The 20,188-nt window shown below is 45.2% G+C and overlaps 1 protein-coding gene across 1 annotated transcript in view; it reads right to left on the bottom strand.

Annotated features, from left to right (window-relative positions):
* Window positions 1-3,520: 3,520 nt before the first annotated feature.
* The window catches only part of LOC134346608 (zinc-binding protein A33-like), a 29,989-nt gene continuing 13,321 nt past the window's right edge, over window positions 3,521-20,188 (bottom strand). The window contains exons 3-6 of the mRNA XM_063048047.1: window positions 15,821-16,054; window positions 15,167-15,189; window positions 14,961-15,079; window positions 3,521-7,628 (exon numbers count right to left, since the gene is read on the bottom strand). Of these exons, the coding sequence (XP_062904117.1) occupies window positions 7,096-7,628; window positions 14,961-15,079; window positions 15,167-15,189; window positions 15,821-16,054 (909 nt within the window). The 3' untranslated portion in view covers window positions 3,521-7,095. The remainder of the gene's footprint in view (window positions 7,629-14,960; window positions 15,080-15,166; window positions 15,190-15,820; window positions 16,055-20,188) is intronic.

Raw genomic sequence — 20,188 nt, 5'->3', positions numbered from 1 at the left:
CATCAGATTCTCTTCAGCTCTTCACCTTTCCCACCTGTCACCTCCCAGCTTCTCCCTTCATGCTCCCACCCCCACCTCACCGATCCTTACCCTCCCCCATCTAATTTTGGCTTCTGCTGCTTTCTTTCGAGTCCCGATGAACGTTCTCGGCGCAAAATATCAACTGTTTATTCCTTTCATTTAATGCTGCCTGACCCACTGAGTTCCTCCAGCACTGTTTGAGATTCTTGGGATTCCAGCATCTGCAGAATGTTTTGTGACAGATAGACCACAAGACCGTAAGACAGAGGAGCAGAATTAGGCGATTCAAACCATCGAGTCTGCTCCACCATTCCTTCATACTGACTCCGGATCCCACTCAACCCCAAACACCTGCCTTCTCACCATATCCCCTGATGTCCTGACCCATCAAGAAACAATCAATTTCCACCTAAAATATACCCGTGGACTGGGCCTCCACGCAGTCTGCGCAGAGAAACCGACAGATTCACTACTCTCTGGCTAAGGAAAATCCGCCTAACCTCTGTTCTAAAAGGTCGCCCCTCAGTTTTGAAGCTGTGCCCTCTAGTTCTGGATGCCCTCACTACAGGAAACATCCTCTCCACGCCTATCCTATCTAGTCCTTTCAACATTCGGTAGGTTTCAATGAGATCCCCCTGCATTCTTCTAAATTCCAGTCAGTACAGGCACAAAGCTGCTGAACGCTCCTTATATGTTAACCCCTTCATTCCTGGAATCATCCTTGTGAACCACCACTGGACTCTCTCCAATGACAACACATCCTTTCTGAGGTATGGGGCCCAAAGCTATTGGCAAAACTCCAAGTGTGGCCTGACTAGTGTCTTATAAAGCCTCAGCATTATCTCCTTGTTTTTATATTCTGTTCCCCTTGAAATGAATGCAACTTTGTATTCGCCTTTTTTACCAAAGACTCAACCTGTAAATTAACCTCCTCGCCGTCTTGCATGAGGACTCCCAGCTGCAGCTTAATGTGAAAAAGACTAAGGAGCTGGTGGTAGACCTGAGGAGGGCTAAGGTACCAGTGTCCCCTGTTTCCATCCAGGCGGTCAGTGTGGACATGGTGGAGGATTACAAATACCTGGGGATACGAATTGACAATAAACTGGACAGGTCAAAGAACACTGAGGCTGTCTACAGGAAGGGTCAGAGGCGTCTTGATTTCCTGAGGAGACTGAGGTCCTTTAACATCTGCTGGATGATGCTGAGGATGTTCTATGAGTCTGTGGTGGCCAGTGCGATCATGTTTGCTGTTGTGTGCTGGGGCATCAGGCTGAGGTTAGCAGACACCAACAGAATCAACAAACTCATTTGTAAGGCCAGTGATGTTGTGGGAATGGAACTGGACTCTCTGACAGTGGTGTCTGAAAAGAGGATGCTGTCCAAGTTGCATGCCATCTTGGACAATGTCTCCCATCCAATGGACTGGTTGGGCACAGGAGTACATTCAGCCAGAGACTCATTCCACTGAGATGCAATACAGAGAGTCATAGGAAGTCATTCCTGCCTGTGGCCATCAAACTTTACAACTCCTCCCTTGGAGGGTCAGACACCCTGAGTCAATAGGCTGGTCCTGGACTTACTTCCGGGCATAATTTACATATTACTATTTAACTATTTATGGTTTTATTACTATTTAATTATTTATGACGCAACTGTAACGAAAGCCAATTTCCCCCGGGATCAATAAAGTATGACTATGACTATGACTATGACTATGACTATGATTAAGTCCCTCTGCACCTCTGATGTTTGAATGATCTCCCCATTTTGGTCCACATTATTGTTCTTTTTACAAAAATGCATTTCCATACATTTCCCAACACTTTATTTCACCTGCCGCTTTTTTTCCAGTATTCAAATTTGTCTAAATCCTGCTGCAATCACATTGCTTTCTCAGCACTACATACCCCTCAACCCATCTTCATATCATCCGCAAACTTTGCCACAAGGCCATCAATTCCGTTATCTAAATCAATGACAAACAATGTGAAAAGTAACAGTCCCAGTACTGATCCCTGAGGACACCACTAGTCACTGGCAGCCAACCAGAAAATGCCCCCTTTATTCCCACGCTGCCTCCTGCCTGTCAGCCATTCCTCTATCCGAGCCAGTATCTCCCCTGTAAGGAATGATCCTTTTGCTGTTGTAGTTGTTTGTTTCTTTGAATCAGAGGGTTAATAAACTAAGAATGAACAAAAACCACTTAAAAACCACAGAGTGTCCGGCAGCATTTGAATGAATTCCAGAACATGTCGTCCACGTGGATCTGTTTCCCTCTCCGTGGATCCTGACCAACCGGCTGTTCTTTTCCCTGCATTTCCCGGGGATAAAATGATTCCAAATAGAATAACTGATTCCATGTGGAAACCGGTTAGGATCCCGGCTCGATTTGTCTCGTAAATTAGAGGAACAGCTCCTCACGCTCCGCCAGGGCAGCCTGTAAACTGGTTCAATGTTCAAAATTCAAAGTAAAATTTATTATCAGAGTACATACATGTCACCACATACAACCCTGAGATTCCTTTTCTGCGGGTATAATTAGCAAATTACAGAACAGTAACTGCAAACTGTAAATATCAGGAACTAAGAGCAGTAAACAAACTCAGGAAATACAAATAAATAGCAATAAATAACGAGCATGAAATAACAATATAACAGAGTCCTTAAATGAGTGTAGTTATCTTCTTTTGTTCAAGAGTCTGGTGGTTGAGGGGTAGTAACTGTTCTTGAACAAGTCCTGAGGCGCGTGTATCTTCTACCTGATGGCAACAGTGAGAAAAGAGCATGGCCTGGGTGGGGAGGATCTTTGATGATGGATGCTGCTTTTCTACGGCAACGTTTCATGTAGATGTACTCAATGGTGGGGAGGGTTTTACCAGTGATGTACTGAGCTGAAGCCACTACCTTTTGTAGGATTTTCCACTCAAAGGCAGTTGTGTTCCCAAACCAGGCTGTAATGTGGCCAGTCAGCACTTCCCACCTCACATCTATGGAAGTTTGCCAAGGTTTTTGATGTCATGCCAAACCTCCACAGACTCTGGAGGAAGTTAAGTCGTTGTCCTGCTTTCTTCGCAATAAAATTTATGTGATGGGTCCAGGACAAATCCTCTGAGACAGTGACACCCGGGAATTTAAAGTTACTGACCCTCTCCACTCCTGATCCTCCGATGAGTACTGGCTCATGGACCTCCAGTGATGTGAACATGGAATTCTCAGACTTTCAGTAGCCGTTCCACCTGTCTTTATTCCTTTATAGTTTTCTTTCTCCTGATCCACCTGTCCCCATCACCCTATATCTTTACCCTCCTCCCTCATCCTCTCCATCTGCCCATCACCCACACTCTCCTGCCCAACTTCCTCCCTTTATTCCAGGTTCCACTTCCCTCTCCTACCAGATTTCATCATCTTTGTCTCTCCCACCTCTCACCTCCCAGCTTCTGACACATTTCCACACTCCACCCCTCCCTCTCTGGATCAGCTGCCAGCTCTCACTCCACCCTTCCTCCCACCTTTCTATGCTGACTGTCTCTGCTCTTCCTTTCAGTCCGGATGAGGGGCCTCGAGACAAAATGTCAACTATCTACTTCCCTCCATAGACAGAGTCACAGAGAAGTACAGCACAGCAACAGGCCCTTCAGCCCATCTAGTTCCTGCCATAACCATTTAAACTGCCTATTCCCATCAACCTGCACTGGGACCATAGCCCGCCATACTCCTCCATCCATGTAACAATCCAAACTTCTCTTAAACATTGAAATCGGGCTCACATAGACCATGTGCTGGCAGCTCCTTCCACACTCTCATGACCCTTCGAGTGAAGAAGTTTCCCTTGTGTCCCCTTAAACTTTTCACCTTTCACCCTAACCCAGGATCTCTGCTTGTAGTCCTACTCACCTCAGTGGAAAAAGCCTGCTTGCATTCAGCCCATCGATTGGTGTTGGCATCCAACTGTCTCGAAGGACAATGGGTGACGATGATCATCATAACAAGCCGAGGCAGAAGGTATGGAGACCCTGAGATGGCCAGTCGTCAAAATCCCCCTCTCACCCTCAGGAGTGTGGTCGAAAGGAAAGCTTATGAAGCTTGTTTGGCACCAGCTTGGTTGTCGGATCTGCTGGAAGGATGTTCAATGATGTCCAGCTGCCTTAGGGACTCCACTCTGGATTGCTGTCTGGGTTTATTCCCGTAGCTTCCGTCTCTCCCGAGGCTGCTCACGAGGCAGTGGGGATATTTACCCATATCTGGGGCTCTGGTTCACGAGCACCAGGGCGTGTCGAGAGACTTACACACTCAGCTCTCCTTTTCACAAAACTGCTAGCCAGTGGTGGAAGCTGAAAGTGAGAGTGACAAGCACTCACAATGTTGTACACCCCTATCAAATCTCCTCTCAATTGTTTACATTCTACAGAGTACAGTCCTAACCTAATCTATCTTTCCTTATAACTCAGGTCCTCCAGACCCGGCAACATCCTTGTCATTTTTCTCTGTACCCTTTCAACCTTGTTTACATCTCTCCTGTAAGCAGGTAACCAAAACTGTACACAATACTCCAAATTAGGCCTCTCCATCATCTTACACAGCTTCAACATGAGATCCCATCTCCTGTACTCAATACAGGATTTCGATAGGTCAATGTGTCAAAAGCTTTCTTTATGGCCCTATCTACCTGTGACGTTACTTTTTACAAATTATGGGCCTATATTCCCAGATCACTTTGCTCTACCTGTGACGGAATCCTAAGGATTATTCATTATGGACTGTGCCTTTAAACAGAGAGAGAGTGTGTCGCTGTTTCAGAGAGAGAGAGAGAGAGAGAGACATCGAGCAGCTCGTGAGTTGCTATGGTGACGGAAGGGAGGAGCTACATGATGGACAGCTGGTGTTTCGTGCACCAGTATTTAAACCAGCGTAATTGTCTCTTTAGTAGACACACGTAGACACACAGGAGAATACACGCAGATGCTACTGAACTTTTAAGTGCCCACAAGGGTGCGGCTGAGGATCGATTAAGAAGAGTCGATCCGTGACTATCAGTGCGTGTAAGGGGGTGACTGGTGAAAAGCTCTCAGTGTGTTTAACCCTTGCCTGGGTTGATCGCTTTACCACGTGAAGACGGTCCCTTTAGTGTGGTCACAATCGGTGACCTTAAGGGAGTCGGAGAACCACGGAAGGATCGATGGTATCTGCATACTTGTGTACTACAACACCTCTCTCTCTCTCTCTCCTCAATTCGACTCAACTCAATATCATGAACTGAACTGACTTCATTTACCTCCCATCGAAAGACCGTATCAAATACCATCCTAAGTTTGAAGAAGTTTGAGGTTTGATATTTACACACCTATAAATGTATAACTTTTGTTAACCTGCTTGATTTATCTGGTTTTATGTTACTTTATTACGCAGTTACTAATAAATAGCATTTGTTAACAGCAAAACCAGACTCCAGTTGTGTTCCATTTCTGCTGGTTGTTTTAACCCATTACGGGGTACGTAACATACCACACTGCTCAGTGTCCGACCATTCACTGTGTAAGAGCTACCCCGGTTGTCCTCACACTTGTTGACATTAAATTCCATCTGCCATTGTTCAGTCCATTTCTCCAGCTGATGCAGAGCCCTCACTGTCCACTACACCCCCAATCTCAGTGTCATTCACAAATTTACTGATCCAGTGACCATATTATCATCCAGATCAGTGATATCGATGACAAACATCAAGGGACCCAACACCAATCCCTGCAGCACACCACTAGTCACAGGTCTCCAGTCTCCAGGCAACCATCTAACCATCTACTACCACTCTCTGGCTTCTCCCACAAAGCCAATGTCTAATCCAATTTACTAGCTCATCTTGAACGCTGAGCGACTGAACCTTCTTGACCAACCCCTCATGCAGGACCTTGTGAAATGCCTTGCTAAAGTCTACGTAGTCAACATCCACTGCCTTGCCTTCATCCACTTTCCTGGGAACTTCATTAAAAAACTGTAAGATTGGTTAGACTTGATCGACCACACACAAAGTTATGCTGACTATCCTTAATCAGTCCATGTCTCTCAAAAATTATACATCCAGTCACTTAGAATACCTTCCAATAACGTTCCCACAACTGACGTCAATAATTTTCTGGGTTTTGTTTGGAGCCTTTTTTAAACAGTGGATCAACATTGGCTCTCCTCCAATCCTCTGGTAACCAGTCAATATGTGGGATTCCCAGTCAATATGTAGAAAGTTAAAATAATTTACTTTACCAATCTTATGTTTGTTGCTATGGTCTGTGATCTCTTTACAAATTTGTTCCTCTAAATCCCCGGTATGGTTGGTTGGTCTGTAATATAATCCCATTAATGTGGTCAGACCTTTCTTATTTCACAGCAGCTGTCGACCACGCCCCTCCCAGAGCACCACAATATCATCATTCCAGGTGTTGATCCATGTCCTGAGCTCATCCCCCTTTCCTACGGTACTTCTTTTATTGAGATTTACACAGCTCAGATACCAGTCACACCATGCTCAACATTCTGATTCCTGACTTGGTCTGAGGTCTTACCAATATCTGTCTCAACAACTTCTCCACTCGCTGTTCTCATCCCCCTGCAACTCTAGTTTAAACCTCACCATGCAGCATTAATAAACTTTCCCACAAGCATATGAATCCCCTTCCAGTACAGGTGCAGACAGTCTCTGTGGTACAGATCCCACCTCCCCTGGAAGAGAGACCAACAATCCAAAAATTTTATACCCTCCTCCCTACATCAAATCCTTAGCCACCTGTTAAACTGTATAATCTTCCCAGTTCTCACTAGCACATGGCATAGGGAGTAATTCTGAGATCACAACCCTGAAGGTACAGCCCTTTAACTTAGTACAGAACTCGCTGAGCAGAAGCTGTCACTCGCCCGACCCAGGTCATTGGTACCGACATGGACCACGGCTTCTGGCTGCTCACCCGGCTAATGCGGTGAACGAGTTAAAATTAATGGATCGATAATTCTCACATCGTGTTTATTTCACTCTCCGCACATTTATATTTACACTGACTTACTCCTGACGCCGGTCCCGGGACCGACCATTTACAGACCCGGAGCGGAACCGGAGCAGATTCTCAGCCGCTCGTTTTTATATCCAATCGCGAACAAAGGATAAAGTTTCTCCGTGAATTTATTCCGAGTGAAGGTGTGGAGATGGAACTTGGTCTCCGCGTTGTAAAATGAAACTGTCCCGGACTGGTAACTGAGATAAACTCCCACCCTCCCGGGGATGGGACCGGCAGGGAGACGGGAGTCAGGGGAGGTGAGAACCTTCATCTCGTCATCATCCCACCCGATGATCCAGAATCCGGTCCCCGGACTCGGTGTGACCGATCCCTTCCTCTTCACAGACTCTGCGGCAACTCCCAGATCCCACCACCGATTCCCCGTCACCTCCACCTCCCAGTAATGTCTCCCCGATGTGAACCCCTCCGATCCCAGCACACAAGGCCAGTATGTGAACCTCTTCCCGGTGTCAGGGAGCTTCCTCCGGGTCCCGGTCCGTCTCACACTCTTCCGATCCTCAGACACCTCGAGCCGCGGATTCACCGTTTCCACATCCAGGGTGACAGAGACTGGGGGGAGAAGCAGAGAATTAGAGAGTCCCCGGGGATCGGGGGCAGACTCGGGCAGCGCGGCCCCGGGACCGGACCGGGGGAGAGGCCGCCGGGCCTCAGGCGCAGTCGAGTGGCCGACAGGACCCTTTCCCGGGGTTTTACACAAACACAGCGGATCGACAACTAAAACGTTCCCGAGGATTAACAAAATCTGAGGAAACTCAGTGGTTTAAGCAGCATATGTGGAAGGAGATGGACGATGGATGTTTCACATAAGAAATGGGAGCAGGAGTAGGCCATTCGGCCCATCCAGCCTGTCCGCCATTCAATAAGATCATGGCTGATCTGTCCGTAAACTACCGGACTTTCCCCCATAACCCTTAATTCCCCTACTATGTAAAAATCTATCTAACTGCATCATAAATATAATTAGTGAAGAAGCCTTAACTGCTTCCCTGGGTAGAGAATTCCACAGATTCACCACTCTCTGGGAAAAACAGTTTATCCTCATCCCAATCCGAACTCTTCTCCCCTGATTCTTGAGGCAATGTCCCGGAGTTCCAGTCTCACCGAATGGAAACAACTTTCCTACTGCTATCTTATCTATCCCTTTCAAAATTTTGTATGTTTCTATAAGATCCCCTCTCATTCTTCTGAATTCCAAAGAGAATGATCCCAGGCGACTCAATCTCCCCTCATAGGTTAACCCCTTCATCTCTGGAATCAACCTGGTGAACCTCCTCTGCACTGCCTCCAAAGCCAGGATATCCTTCCTCAAGTATGGAGACCAGAACTGCACACAGTACTCCAGGTGTGGCCTCACCAATACCCTGTACAGTTGCAACATGACCTCCCTGCTCTTGAATTCAATCCCTCTAGCAATGAAGGCCAACATTCTGTTTCCCTTCTTAATAACCTGTTGTACCTGCAAGCCAACTCAACAAGAGAAAGGAAAAAGGAAGATAACCAGTGGAAATGTTTATGAGAAAGGGGTGGAGCAACACCGGAGTTAGATGAGGATGGGGTGAGTGAATACTGGAGGCATTTAAAGAGGAGGTAAGGCAGGCTGTTCAGCCAAATTCACTCGTGCTGACCAACTTGTTTCAGCGAGCTAGTCCCATTTGCCCATCATTGTTTTAACCCTTTCCTATCCATGAACCAGTTCAATTCTATTTAAGAATATATAACAGCACCCACTACTGCACTTCCTCTGGCTGCCTCCTAAGCTCCAGGGAAAATTCCCAGCCTATCCAGCCTCTCCTTATAACCCAAGGACTTCAACTACTGCACAGAGTCTTGTCATCTTCAGAAGTTTTCGGATGACTCTGCCATAGTTGGATGCATCAGCAAGGGAGATGAGGCTGAGTACAGGGCTACGGTAGGAAACTTTGTCACATGGTGTGAGCAGAATTATCTGCAGCCTAATGTGAAAAAGACTAAGGAGCTGGTGGTTGACCTGAGGAGAGCTAAGGTAGCGGTGACCCCTGTTTCCATCCAGGGGGTCAGTGTGGACATGGTGGAGGATTACAAATACCTGGGGATACGAATTGACAATAAACTGGAATGGTCTAAGAACACTGAGGCTGTCTACAAGAAGGGTCAGAGCTGTCTCTATTTCCTGAGGAGACTGAGGTCCTATAACATCTGCCAGACGATGCTGAGGATGTTCTACGAGTCTGTGGTGGCCAGTGCTCTCATGTTTGCTGTTGTGTGCTAGGGCAGCAGGCTGAGGGTAGCAGACACCAACAGAATCAACAAACTCATTTGTAAGGCCAGTGATGTCGTGGGGATGGAACTGGACTCTCTCACGGAGGTGTCTGAAAAGAGGATGCTGTCTAAGTTGCATGCCATCTTGGTCAATGTCTCCCATCCCCTACATAATGTACTGGGTGGGCACAGGAGTACATTCAGCCAGAGACTCACTCCTCCGAGATGCAGCACAGAGCGTCATAGGAAGTCATTCCTGCCTGTGGCCGTCAAACTTTACAACTCCTCCCTTGGAGGGTCAGACACCCTGAGCCAATAGGCTGCTCCTGGACTTATTTCATAATTTACTGGCATAATTTACATATTACTATTTAACTTGTTATGGTTCTATTACTATTTATTATTTATGGTGCAACTGTAAACAAAAACCAATTTCCCCCGGGATTAATAAAGTATGACTATGACTATGACTATGAAGTCCTCCAGTCCTCAATGTCCAACAATTTTAGAGTCTTCCACAAACATACAGAACATGTCACCTACTCCCACTTCCAAATCATTCATATGAATGATGAAAACAGTGGACCAGCGCCCAACCCTGCAGAACACCACTGGACACAGGTCACAACCCAGGCAGCTCTGTATCCAATTGGCCAGATGGTAGTGTAGCCCATGTGATCTAATTCTCTGGAATATTCTACCATAAACTACCTTTACAAATATCTCATTGAAGTCCATGTAGACAATGTCTCCTGCTTTTCCATCATTGGTCTTCTTCATCCATGCAGAAAGCCACACTGGGTATCCCTGATTAGTCCTTGCCTTTCCAAATGATTGTAGATCGTGTCTCTCAGAATCCCCTCCATTAATGTACCCACCACGGACGTTACGCTCACCGGTCTGTACTTCCCAGGCTTTTCCCGATAGTCTATCATAAATAAATGTTCACCAATAGCCACCCTACAGTCTTCTGGCCCCTCACCCGTACCTACTGATGATACACATATTGTGACGAGAGTCCGAGGCGAGGACGGTAAGGACCCAGGTGCTGGAGTATCCGAGACGAGAATCGATACACGATATGAGACTGAGACGAGAATCCAGAGTCCAGCTGACAACTGAGCACCGAACCTTCTCCTTCCACTGACTTTTGTGCTAATGGCAGCTCGCACCGATCAGGAAGGTACATTACCGCCACCTACTGGACTGGAGTATGATAGGAGCTGTCACAGGGATCAGGTCATGCCCCACAAACCTCTTTTAATGAAAAAGTTAACCAGGGTCCTACATGACTTATCCATCCCTGCTTCAGGTGCCAGAATATCCTGCAGCCCAGGGACCACAGATCTACCCAATAATTGATTAAACAGCTTCCTACGTTTACCAAATATCTGTGGCACATCATGATCTCATGTTCCACTGTCTCGGATACCTTAAAAAAAATCACACGACTCATTCCCATACTTACTAACAAGCACCAAAGTGGAGTGAAAATCTGTGTATCCTAACCCCAATCTCACCAACCAAGCGTCTTCCCTCTTATTCCTTCCCAAATGGCCCCTCCCCTGAACTCATAGGCAGCCATCAATCCCAGGGGATTATGGATTTACACCTCTGGTGGACTGTGTCCTCTCCAGGGTGCAAGCCTGTGTGGGAAGATCTGAAGAACCGGCTGTTGCCCATGCAGCAGCATCAAACTAATGATAATGGCCATAACTTCTGCTGTATAGACAGATAATCCACCTGCCAGCCTTTTCCCCAGCTCGACACTAAACCAGGGGATAAATATCACAGACCCCACCCATTATTGACTGGGTCTTTAGATCCATCGGTGAAAATAGGCAAAAAGGGCAAAATACTGCTGCCATAAATGACCAGACACCATCTCATCACCCACAAGACCCTGTCTATCCCCAGTAATGACAAATCTATTTCCACATCCGGAAATATCCAAACTTGAACTCCTGGCCAGGCCACTGTTGGGTTAATCTGCAAATCGACAAGACCATACTCCCATACCAATTCCCTAATTATCCACCCAAAACATTTACCAAATCTGTTAGTCTGTTCCCAACAATCCATTAAAGCCGGGTCACAGACGGAGCAGATGGTTGAAATCTTCTTCTCACAGGAGTGGGATCAAATACAAGTGGTCACATGTCTGAGGTGGGAGGAAGGAGTTTAAGGTGAGTCTATTTGAACGGTGAGTGGTTGATGTTGGAACTTGCTGCTGGAGGAGATGATGGAATCAGATACAGTCACTGTGTTTAAAAGACACTCAGACAGACACTACAGTTCACAAGACACAAAAGGAGACTGACCTAATGCCAGCCAATGGGATGAGTATAGATGGGTAAATAGGTTAGCACAGAGTTGATGGGTTGAAAGGCCTGTTTCTGTGCTGTAAGACGCTGACTCTGTGACTCTAAATGAACTGAATGACTGAGACCCCACAGTCTCCGGTGCAGAGAATTCCAAAGCTACCCCATCCTCAGAGGGTTCACCCATCCTGAGACAGTGACCCCTGACCCTCAACTCCTCAGACAGGGGAAACATCCTCCCTACATCCTGTCTGTTGAACCCGGGAAGAATTTTGTGTTTCCCTGATATCTCCTCTCATTCGTCTGAACAGAGAACACAGAACAGTACAACACAGGAACAGACCCTTCATTCAATGTGACAGTGACTGATCGATACCGGTATCAATTCCTCTTCTGTACCAGTTCCCCAAAACCTCAATCTCTCAATCTTTCAGAAGTTTCTCTAAATCCACCTTAAATATATCAAATTATCAGGCCTCACATAATCTGCTGGAGGAACGCAGTGGGTCGAGCAGTATCTGTGGGAGAAAAGGGACTGTTGACGTTTCAGGTCAAACCCCTACATCAGGACTGAGGGTGGAGAGGGGAGACAGAGGATAAAGTGAGAGGGAGATGGAGCAAGGAGAGAGTGTGATGGAACATTATCAGTAAAGGAGGTGATAATGGGAACTATTAGGAGAGAGATGAATGACAGATGGAACCAGAACCGGATGGGCCAGTGGTGAGAAGCATGTGGATGAACTGTTAATGCAGATGGTAACAGAAGATCTTTGTCCCCTTTGCCACAAACCCACCTCCACCACCCCATCACCCACATTCCACTCTCAGTCCTGATCCAGGGGTTCAGCCCATTCAGGATCAACGTGGTCGTTGACATCTGGAGTCACAGGACGTGGGAGAGGCATTTCACCTACTTCCCATGGAGACAGGTATGGGAGATGGGGAATTAAGACAAATGAGTCGCTATGTCTTGCAACGTATCCATATTACTAAACAGGAATGTCGATTGGATTCACAATTGCCTTGGCCACAGAAGACAGAGGACTGTGGTGGAGGAGTGTTATTCTGTCTGGAGTGCTGGTAATTCTGTTGGTGAGTGATATATGTGGCCTGCACACTTGAATTGGCACAAATTTGGTGGAGTTGTGGATAGCAAGAAGATTGTTGAAGGGTACAGTATGAAAGGATCAGTTGGAGATCTGGATGGAGAAATGGCTGATGGAGTTTAACCTGGAGCAATGAGGTCCAAGACCACAGCTCCCTCAAGTGGCAACACAAGTGCAGAGTCTGGTCAGGCAGGTGTAGGACAAGCTTGTCTTCACCAGTCAGGGCATTGAACGTGGAAGTTGGCAAGTCCTGTTGCAGCCATTGAAACTTTGGTGAGGTCTCACTTGGTCTCACAAGAGACCAGAGAGGCAGGACTCTGATGCAGAGTCTCCACCTGAAACTTTGACCATCTCTTTGTCTCTGCAGATTCTTCCTGACCTGCTGAGCTCCTCCAACTGCTTGTTTTTGGCTTTGGAGTATCAATAATAATAATAATAAAAACATCATCATTTATTACTATTGGTAACATCTACAACTGGTATCATCCCAAAGTCACCAGATAATAGCATTAACAAATTAGACCCACACGGGAATATTTCTGTAAATCTTCAGAAGGCCACAATACTAAACACCACTAGAATAGTCGAAAGTTCCTAGCAATTGAGAAATTAGTGGCTTGTCCGTGCCCGTACCTCAGGTTTTACCAGCTTGAGCTGAGAGAAAATTAGAAGTACAATGATAATCAGAAGAATTAATTTACAGAGCACCTTTCGTACAAACAATGTAACTCAAAGTGCTTCACAATGGGATAAAGTGGAGACACGAAACATGTCTGTTGAATGCCAGGTTAAATAAATAGGAGTATTGAGGAAATGGATACAACAGCAATGTTTAAGAGGTGATTCGACAGACAGATGAACAGGTAGGGAATGGAGGGATGTGGAACGTGGGCAGGCAGGTGGAATTAGTTTAATTTGGTCTCATGGTCAGTACAGACACAGTGTGATCAGGTTACTGAGGGAACTGAGAAAATACATCGTGGAGGCTCTGGTCACAAAGAGTGAACAACAGGAGATTGAACTCTGAGAACCGCCTGGTCACAGCTCTCTGACCTGAGGAGTTTCAGAGACAGAGGAGTGTACGGATGAGGGAAATTTAAGGGCAGAAAGTGAACATGTGATCACTCCGGCATTGAGGTAAAGGACAGTTTTAAGGGGTTCGATATGTATATTAAATGAAAGAGTAGCTCATGAAAGAATTGGTCTATTTAAGGAACAATCTGGAGCCATTGCAGAACGAAGTGGTTTTAAATTGATATTTCTTATCTGTATTTCCCAGGGAGGTCACGGAATCCAAGGAATTGAGGAAAATAAGTTCAGCAAATTACTTTTTGGAACATATGACATTACAAAATAGGAGGTGCTGGTGAAATCTTGACCGGGGTCAATCCTGGTTGGTGTGTCCGGGCTCAGTCTGATTCAATGATTCAATGTAGTGCTTTGTTAACAACAGTGAGACTCGTGAGTCCAGCAGGGGGCAGACCTGAGTCTACAGTCACAGACAGGTCAGACAGGGTCAGTGGCTCACGAGGGTCTCATGTGTATCTTTCTGACAATACTGGACGCCACACTGATACAAGCTTTATTTTATTTAGAGATACAGTATGGAACAGGCCCTTCCAGCCCAACAAGCCACACTGAGCCACAACCCACCTATTTGACTCGAGTCTAACCACAGGACAACTTTCAATGCCCAACTAACTTACCGACTGCTACATCTTTAGACTGTGGGAGGAAACCAGAGCACCCGGAGGAAACCCATGCGGTCAAGGGACGAACATACAAATCCTTACGTAAGGTGCTGGAATTGAACTCAAAATCTGACACCCAGAGCTGGAATAACCTTGCACTAACCACTACGCTACAGTGACTGGCCTTTATTCCCTGTAATGTCATTAAATGAATATTAAATCCCCAGATTATGTGGTCGGGTTCAGACTCATGTCCTGTCGGATTTGTACCGTCTGGATGGGAACAGGATACAGTGGGACATCTAACAGTCCCGTGTATTGGTTGTATTGTGCCCCTGTGTCGGTGTGTTCAGGGGTCAGACATCTCCAGCTGACAATGTGACACTGATGTTTCCCAGCAGGTAAGATTAAAGCTGGAATAAAACTACAATTCCCCTTTAGCCCATTGTTACAGACAATCTTTGCTTCTAATTCTAATGACTTGAGTCTCGTAAACAAAGACAAATGAATCAGTGTAAGTTTTACCTCGATTAATGTCATCAAGTGTTTCTCTCAACGCTGAGTTCAACAAATAGAGGTGATCGAATTTTTCAACTGGAAGGAAACCATCTGTCACTGAGAATTCCTGGATGTTGTCACTAATTCTGCAAATGTAAAATTGTTGGTTATGAACTGCAATGTTGAACTAGTTTACAAATCCATACAGAGATTCAGCAAAGAGCAGATCCTACCTCCTCTTCTGATGAGTTTCCTCCTGAAATAAATAAAACACAAATCTGAACAAGACTGAGACTTGCAGTCCTCATCCTGAATTTCATCCAAATCATTACAAGATGTTGTAAATTCACATTCCTACAGTCACACGCAAGTACAAACAACACAGAACCACTTGGAAAATGAACAAGAAGTATTTCTGAAAATGTAAAGAAACAGTGTAGGTTTCCCTTAATGCTCTAATCTAATAGAAAGCACATTTACCTATTGATGATAAATCTGATGTGTGGGTCACATTCTGGAATTGATCCTTTACTCTCACTGATTGACAGAGAGACCCTCACACCCACGGCACCAGACACACTCACAGCATGTGACTGCAACTGGATATTAATATGAGTTTCTGGGATGTTTGATATGGGAATTGAGGAAACAATCACCGGTTCAGTGTTATGTTGAGATTAACTCACTCACATAAAGAGCGCAGATGGTCCAGTGACATACCGATATTCTGGAAGTCCAGTTTTGGGACAACAACAGTCCAGAACTTCTGAAACATTTCTCTGTCGTAAATCAGTTTACAACCAACTGTAAATGTCACAGTTACTTCAATTGTATTGATCACAGTTTTGTCTACTTTTACAAAAGCAAACAGAAATATAATCTCTCACCTTGAGAAATATCACATTCTCTTTTTGATCCATCTGTTCCTGTAACCTTGAGATGTCCTCCTGAATAGAATTTAAATTCTTTTGAATCTCTCGAAGATTTTTCTCCATTGGATTTAGGATCCTCTCCTCTTCTTCCCTGAGATCTCTGAGAATGCGCTGCTCTTTCTCGGTGAGAATCTGGTGCAGTTCAGCAAACTGTGATGTGACGTGGGACTGAAGGATGTGTGACTGTTTCTGTCAAGTGAAAGGTGAAGATTAACTTACTATATTGTTTTGTTGTATTTCCTTCTCACATGGAAGGTGTGTGTTCAAATCATCAAATCTATTTTGGTTCTCAGAGCAATCCCATCAATCCCATTTCCTCTTGTTGTCCTGAACCCATTACTCCCTCATGTGTCCATTAACTCCGACCTGAGTCAGATACCCCATCTTCAGCTCAAAGTTCAATGCAAGATTATTATCAAAGTACAGATGTATCACCATGTACAACCCTGAGATTCCTTTTCTTGCAGGCAGTCACGTTAAATACAAGAAACACAATTGAATCAATGATCGACTGCACCCATCAATGTGCAAAGAAAAAGCAACAAAGATCCAAATACAAGAAGAAAGACAAAAAAAACCATCATAATAAATAAATAAGTAAACAATCTGGAGAATATGAGATGAAGAGTCATTGATCGTGAGTCCAGTTCAGTGGGAACAGTTCAGTGATGGGGTGAATGAAGTTATCCACACTGGTTCAGGAGCCTGATGGTTCAGTTGTAATTGATCCTGAACCTGGTGGTGCTGGATCTGAAGTTCCTGTACCTTGTTTTTGATGGCAGCTGAGAGATGAGAGCATGGCCTGGACGGTTTGGGTCCATGATGAAGGATGCTGTTTTCTTGTGACAATGCTCCAAGTAGATGTGCTCAATGGTAGGGAGGGCTTTACCTGTGGATCCACTTTTTTGGTAGGTTTTACTGTACAAAGGCATTGGCATTTACATGACAGGCCACAATGCAACCTGTAAATATAGTCTCTACCACACATCTATAGAAATTTGTCACAGTTCTGGACGTCATGCCATATATTCACATAGAATGTGAAATGTCAGAATAGCAGCAGAGAGAATGATTTATTTCAGCTTTTATTTCTTTCATCACTTTCCCAGTGGGTCAGAAGTTTACATACAGTTTGTTAGTATTTGGTAGCATTGCCTTTAAATTGTTTAACTTGGATCAAACATTTTGGATAGCCTTCCACAAGCTTCTCACAGTAAGTTGCTGGAATTTTGTTCCATTCCTCCAGACAAACTGGTGTAACTGAGTCAGGTTTGTAGGCCTCCTTGCTCGCACACACTTTTTCAGTTCTGCCCACAAATTTCCTGTTGCATTGAGGTCAGGGCTTAGTGATTGCCACTCCAATACCTTGACTTTGTTGTCCTTAAGCAATTTTGCCACAACTTTGGAGGTATGCTTGGGGTCATTGTCCACTTGGAAGACCCATTTGCGACCGAGCTTTAACTTCCTGGCTGATGTCTTGAGATGTTGCTTCAATATATCCACATAATTTTGCTTCCTCATGATGCCATCTATTTTGTGAAGTGCACCAGTCCCTCCTGCAGCAAAGCACCCCCACAACATGATGCTGCCACCCCCATGCTTCACGGTTGGGATGGTGTTCTTTGGCTTGCAAGCCTCACCCTTTTTCCTCCAAACGTAACGATCGTTATTATGGCCAAACAGTTCAATTTTTATTTCATCAGACTAGAGGGCATTTCTCCAAAAAGTAAGATCTTTGTCCCCATGTTCACTTGCACACTGTGGTCTGGCTTTTTTATGGTGGTTTTGGAGCAAGGCTTCTTCCTTGTTTAGCAGCCTTTCATGTTATGTCGATATAGGACTCGTTTTACTGTGGATATAGATACTTGTCTGCCTGTTTCCTCCAGCATCTTCACAAGGTCCTTTGCTGTTGTTCTGGTACTAATTTGCACTTTTTACGCCAAAGTACGTTCATCTCCAGGAGACAGAATGCGTCTCCTTCCTGAGCGGTATGACGGCTGCGTGGTCCCATGGTGTTTATACTTGCAAACTATTGTTTGTACAGATGAATGTGGTACCTTCAGGCGTTTGGAAATTGCTCCCAAGGATGAACCAGACTTGCATCATTTTTTGACCTCAATTCGATAGAAAATTTGCGGGCAGAACTGAAAAAGCGTGTGCGAGCAAGGAGGCCTACAAACCTGACTCAGTTACACCAGTTCTGTCTGAAGGAATGGAACAAAATTCCAGCAACTTACTGTGAGAAGCTTGTGGAAGGCCACCCAAAACGTTTGACCCAAATTCAACAATTTAAAGGCAATGTTACCAAATACTAACAAAATGTATGTAAACTTCTGACCCACTGGGAAAGTGATGAAAGAAATAAAAGCTGAAATAAATCATTCTCTCTACTATTATTCTGACATTTCACATTCTTAAAATAAAGTAGTGATCCTAACTGACCTAAGACAGGGAATGTTTTCTTGGATTAAATGTCAGAAATTGCAGAAAATCTGAGTTGAAATGTATTTGGCTAAGGTGTATGTAAACTTCTGACTTCAACTTTACAACAACCAAACAAGCAACAACAGCAAAAGGATCTTTCCTTACAGGAGAGATACTGGCTCGGATAGAGGAATGGCTGACAGGCAGGAGGCAGCGTGGGAATAAAGGGGGCATTTTCTGGTTGGCTGCCAGTGACTAGTGGTGTCCTCAGGGATCGGACTAGGACTGCTACTTGTCACATTGTTTGTCATTGATTTAGACAATGGAATTGATGGTCTTCTGGCAAAGTTTGCTGATGATACGAAGGTAGTTTGAGGGGTAGGTAGTGCTGATGAAGCAATGTGATTGTGGCAGGACTTAGACAAATTTGAATAATGGACAAAAAAGCAGCAGGTGAAATACAGTGTTGGGAAATGTATGGAAATGCATTTTTGTAAAAAGAACAATAGTGTGGACCAAAATGGGGAGATCATTCAAACATCAGAGGTGCAGCAGGACCTGGGAGTCCTCATGCAAGACAGCCAGAAGGTTAATTTACAGGTTGAGTCTTTAGTAAAGAAGGCAAATACAAAGTTGGCATTCATTTCAAGGGGAACAGAATATAAAAACAAGGAAATAATGCTGAGGCTTTATAACACACTAGTCAGGCCAAGCTTGGAGTTTTGCCAACAGCTTTGGGCCCCATATCTCAGAAAGGATGTGTTGTCATTGGAGAGAGTCCAGCGGTGGTTCACAAGGATGATTCCAGGAATAACGGGGTTAACATATGAGGAGCGTTCACCAGCTTTGTGCCTGTACTGACTGGAATTTAGAAGAATGCAGGGGGATCTCATTGAAACCTACCAAATGTTGAAAGGACTAGATAGGATAGGCGTGGAGAGGATGTTTCCTGTAGTGAGAGTATCCAGAACTAGAGGGCGCAGCCTCAAAACTGAGGGGCGACCTTTTAGAACAGAGGTAAGGAGGATTTGCTTAGCCAGAGAGTAGTGAATCTGTGGGTTTCTCTGCGCAGACTGCGTGGAGGCCCAGTCCATGGGTATATTTTAGGCGAAAATGAATTGTTTCTTGATGGGTCAGGGCATCAAGGGATATGGTGAGAAGGCAGGTGTTTGGGGTTGAGTGGGATCCGGAATCAGTATGAAGGAATGGCGGAGCAGACTCAATGGTTTGAATCGCCTAATTCTGCTCCTCTGTCTTACTGTCTTGTGGTCTACCTGTCACAAAACATTCTGCAGATGCTGGAAATCCCGAGAATCACAAACAAACTGCTGGAGGAACTCAGCGGGTCAGGCAGCATTAAATGAAAGGAATAAAGAGTCAATATTTTGTGCCGAGAACCTTCATCGGGACTCGAAAGAAAGCAGCAGAAGCCAAAATTAGATGGGGGAGGGTAAGGAGTACAAATGACATGTGATCGGTGAGGCCAGGTGAGTGGGTGGAGGAGGGAGCATGAAGGGAGAAGCTGGGAGGTGACAGATGGGAAAGGTGAAGAGCTGAAGAGAATCTGATGTTGAGGAGATGGACCCAGAATAAAGGGAAGGATGAGGGTTCCAGAGGGAGGTGATAAACCGGTGGGGAGAAGAGAAGGGATGGCAGTGGAACCAGAATGGGGAATGTAAAAACAGAGGGGGAAGGGGATGAGTTACTGGAAATTGGAAAAATAAATGTTCATGTCATCAGGTTGGAGCAACCGAGATGGAATATCAGGTGTTTCTCCTCCGACTTGAGTGTGTCCTCATCGTAGTAGCAGAGGAAGCCATGGACCCACATATGGGAATGGGAGGTGGAACTGAAATGGGTGGCCAGCGGGAAATGCCGCCTCTGGTAGTGAAGGGTGAT

The sequence above is a fragment of the Mobula hypostoma genome, chromosome 5 (genome assembly GCF_963921235.1).
Source record: "Mobula hypostoma chromosome 5, sMobHyp1.1, whole genome shotgun sequence".
NCBI classification, from domain to species: domain Eukaryota; kingdom Metazoa; phylum Chordata; class Chondrichthyes; order Myliobatiformes; family Myliobatidae; genus Mobula; species Mobula hypostoma.
This window is presented reverse-complemented; position numbering and strand designations above follow the sequence as displayed.